Consider the following 4,547-nt stretch of genomic DNA (forward strand, 5'->3'; position numbering starts at 1 on the left):
GGCAAGCTACAGCTGCCCTGGGGCAGACTGACAGAAGCGAGGCTGCCATATCGCGCCATCGGCCAACACCAGTAGGCAAGTAGGGTAAACTGTCTTGCCCAAGGACACAACGACCAGGACAAAGAGCCCAGGGATCGAACCGGCGACCTTCCAGTTACAGATGTGATTCCCAACCCCCTGAGCCACGGTTCCTAGAGAGATTCTAGGAAAGAATTCTGCTTTGCTGACCCTTTGATGAGAGAGCTCAGAGCTCCACCCCGCTCCTTTTATACAATAACTGAGGGTGTTTTTCGATCTGTCTAAAACTCATCGAACGGCCTCAGTATTCGCTACTACTAATGCAAAAGTGCCAAAAGGCATTTCTGAACAATTTACTGTATTATCTCTGATTCTTCAAGTGCTGTGGAGAGACGCCGTACGGCTCGGGACAACGTGGAGTTCTGTGTTGTAATAACACCTTGTACGAGGACAGAGTCGATGGACAGGAATGTTCAGAGATGGGTATTCCTTACAACCCGGCCAAAGGGACTATATGTTGTTCTCAGTTTCACGGCAGCCCAGGACAACACTGCTGTGGGACAGAAATTTACCGGCCTGATGTTGAGATTTGCTGCAATGGACACAGGTGATTTTGTGTGTGTGTGTGTGTGTGTGTGTTGCTGATAACATCTAGTGAAAAGGGATGGGGTTTTTTTCCATTCCTTATTCATCAGCTTGGTATGTAACAGTGTTTGATTTTAGGTCAGTGGGCAGTTAATTTTGATGCATCTTGTGCTGGTTGAGGGGAAACCCAGAAGGGAGAGGCAAAGGAAATGTCTTGCATTCCAGTAGAAGGTCTTTTCTTTATAGAAATTCCAGCTGTGCATAACACTGTCCCACCTTTGTTTACTTTCAGGCACCGTTGTGCTCTGGTCTAATGTGATAAAGCATTCTTCTGTATCAGTCCATGTGGTTTCTGACTCGGTTTGGTGCCATATTGGTTAAAGTTTGCAGTTAAACTGTCTGTGTGTTTGCATCATTCAATAGTCTGGATATTCTATGGCCTGAAAACATTTGTGGCAGCTACTTTTCTTTCGGTCTCAGTTTTAGTATTGGTGGAGCAGTTTGTATCCTGAATGCTCTCATTAAGCGTATTTTCAACTGCAGAGTCTGTCAGAGTGGGTGATGACAGTAACACTGGGTATGAATATATTATGTGTGAACAGTGAGAGCTGAAGCTGCAGTTCTGATTCTCTGCTTTCAGTGTACAGCCTGTGTAATAACTGTGTTGAAGAAGTGGATAAATATCTTCCAGGCTGACATCCAACAATATACATAAGGACATGTCTCACTCAGCTTCTTATAAACTTATCTTGCTGATGACACCTGATGGCAGAATGGAATTATGGTGAAGATAGAGGCTTGGACGGAGCTTTAAGTGACTTGAGGGACACAGAGATGGGTTCCTGGAAAGGAAAATAATGGAAAAGCCCACAGATTTAAAGCACATAGGGGTGGAGTCTGGTTGGCTCAAAGAAGGCGGGTAAGAAGAGCACTGGACTAGTGTAATGATGTCAGTATTGAATTTGACAGCGTGGGAAATTGGAAGTCATGCAAAGAATTGACTAGCAGGCAAACACCCAGAAAACCAGAGAGATCTTGTAATTGCAGATCTTCATTATTTAACTTATGCATAAGCTTCATTTGATATTAATGTGTCCCTCTGTTTCCAACCAGACATCCCAAATCAGAAAACATTCACTGCTGTGGGGTCAAAGCCTACAACATTAAAGACCCACAGATGAAGTGCTGTGCAGGAACACTGTACACGCTGACATCATTACATAAGCATGGAGGGGACGTGCAGTGCTGCGGATCCACTCTGCAAGAGCCACAGGTAGTTTATCAGTAATGATGTATATAATATAATTACCATGTTATCTGACCATTTTTCGTGCATCCTATTCATGCCATGAGAACTTATTTGAGATAAACTATATGAATTTCAGGGGCAGGACGACACGTCACACACTCCACTTCAGGTTATATCTCTATAAATGGCTCACATGCTTGTTTGTTCTCATTTCCATGCCCCACCGGCCATCCATCAGTTTTCCACACCCTCTCATCATTATCAGGGGATCTGTGAGGTTCAGAAGCCACTGAGAATCTGTCACTGAGCCGTTCTCTGTACTGCAGATCTTTGCTTTCTCCATCTGTTTTCCGTATCATATTTGAGATTGCAGTCCCAACTAATGAATGAGATAATAGAGCTGCAAGGTGAAAGTAGCATTACAGGCCACCCTAGTTTCAGAAATTATGGTCCCATTAATTTTGACACTTTGTTTTTTCTTCTCTTTTTTTTTCCTCTCCAAAAGCATTTTGAATTTCCTTTCTTACTTGTGACACCTCTCAATAACCAGTTAAGCATTAAATCTAGAATATATGCCTACTCTACAGTGAAGGAAAACAACACCTTGTAATGCATTGGCTCCCAAGGCTGCTTTCATGGACACAGCTTGTCCGGCTGTCACACAAATAGTTGATAAATGCATCCAGGAGAAGATTACTGTACTTTATAAAAGTACAGTAATCTTTACAGATCATTTCAAAAAAGAGGAGGATCTCCAGTCTGAACCTAAACACAACAATTTATAATTCAATATAACCAAACCATCATTATTAGGCTTTGCAAGCCAAACTATGCAAAGTAAGACCAATACTAAAACATTTTTTATATTTAGTGATATATTTAGTGTATATCTGACAGTCAGAATACCTTCAGCATAAGGAATATTACACCTGTCTTTAGAAACTTAACTAACATCTCTTTTCACTACCAGGACATTTGCTGCTCAAGTGAGGAGGAAGAGGTGATCTACTCTGCCAAGACAGGGTTTAGCTGCTGTGGTCACCTTTACTATAACACCACCCTGTGGTCATGCTGTGCTGGGAGGCTGAGATCAATCCATGAACCAGGACAGGGTCAAAGAAAGATGATTAATGGTTTGTTTTGTCTGCTTAGATGTCCTTTCCATGCAGTAGAACTTCATTTGACGTCATTTTAATTTGATGGCAAAGCCCAGATCCTGCATTTTACCAATAACATGTATAATGTTGTTTTCAGAATCCAGAGTCCTATCTGTGAATAATCTGAACAAAACAGATCTTTGCCAAAAAAGTAAGTCTTTTTTTAACATAAAAAATGCTGATGTTTTGGTTTGTAATGCCATGGCTTTATGCATCTTTGTTTAGTGCACATTGGGACTGTGGAAAGTGTGTCTCAGCAGAGCGTTGTGTTTGGGAATGTGCTGACGGTTCATGGTATGGAGGCCGAAGCGCTGCCTTTTCCTTACGTCCTGGAAACAGATGATCGCTGCAGCTTCCCTAAACTGATTCTTGGGAAGACCTACTTCTTTAACAAAGTTAATGTTTTCACTGATTTCAATCATGACTCTGTTCTTCAGTCACTCCATTTCATTATTTCCAAATGTTCACCTTAGGTCACCATTGGCTGATTTATACATGGGCAGTCCTGATGAGTTACTCTATTCTCTGACAAAGTACTAATTTTGTGCTTGCAATATTGGGTTTTTCACTCTCTTGAATGTATTACATATTACTGCATTGTTATACATTGGTCTGTTAGCAATAGTGATGCTATCCTAAAAAGAAAGACATATACCTAATCTGTCCTTTGTTTTTTGTGTATTATTAGAGCCATTAGTAATGGTTGATTCTCACAATTAAATCAAAAAACTCCTTATGTACCGTCTGTAACCGTAATGTCTTTACCTGATTTAGAAACAGTAATGCATTACAGAAAAATGCCATTACAGAATGCATTATTTTTTAATTGTTACACTTAACACTGCTTACTTATGCATTTAAAATAATTACATACATAATATTACTAAAACTGCAGCATCAGTTACATGTGACTCTGCGCATAAGTAGTCAAACCCTGCCATTCCTCCACTCTCAGAAAATCTGTTCACTGAGATGACTAAGTAAAATTTTTGAAATCACTGAGAACATTGTAGCTTTTTACTGAAATATTTACTGAGTTTCACATTGTACTCACTCACATAACCTAAGACAGTTATTACTACTGTGACACAGCCCAGTTGTATTTAAGTATACAGTGTATGCAATAATACGATGAAACTATTAACTTCAGAAGTCTAAAAAACAAAACAAAACTTAAGTTTCTTCTTGATTCTTGTTAGCATGGAATCAACAGTTGCTGACTTCTTACAGCACTATAAAATGTAGCTTCATAAAATATTAGCATATGGCTCATTTTTTTATTTTTAAGCTATTTTCTTGCACTGAAACAAATTAGAATACATAATTTAAAAAATGTTTGACCTTGACCCACATAATCAAATGTATGCATATACTGTAAATGGCATAATTTATTTTGATAGCTAAAGCTAGTGAATGTTAACCACTGAGTTGCCAATGCCATGAATGCTACTATGCTGTACCACCCAGAGGTCCCACTGAAAAGACCATGAAAGTATTTTCTTTTCATAAACAGCTGTTTTTATTCTTACTTTTTCTAT

The 4,547-nt window shown here is 39.5% G+C and overlaps 1 protein-coding gene across 2 annotated transcripts; it reads left to right on the plus strand.

Annotated features, from left to right (window-relative positions):
• Positions 1-283: 283 nt before the first annotated feature.
• On the plus strand, positions 284-3,829 carry LOC102197502 (galaxin-2-like). 2 transcript variants are annotated; one of them, XM_005742081.1, is made up of 5 exons: positions 284-625; positions 1,717-1,876; positions 2,823-2,985; positions 3,107-3,160; positions 3,235-3,829. In XM_005742081.1, exons 1-5 carry the CDS (start codon positions 498-500, stop codon positions 3,480-3,482), a joined length of 753 nt encoding a protein of 250 aa, XP_005742138.1. In that variant the 5' UTR covers positions 284-497; the 3' UTR covers positions 3,483-3,829. The 2 variants fall into 2 exon arrangements, with proteins under 2 accessions (XP_005742138.1, XP_005742139.1); XM_005742082.1 differs by having other exon boundaries at positions 3,270-3,829.
• The last annotated feature ends 718 nt before the right edge of the window (positions 3,830-4,547 follow it).

This window comes from Pundamilia nyererei, unplaced genomic scaffold (assembly GCF_000239375.1).
Source record: "Pundamilia nyererei isolate P.nyererei 1_Seehausen unplaced genomic scaffold, PunNye1.0 scaffold00117, whole genome shotgun sequence".
Lineage (NCBI taxonomy): Eukaryota > Metazoa > Chordata > Actinopteri > Cichliformes > Cichlidae > Pundamilia > Pundamilia nyererei.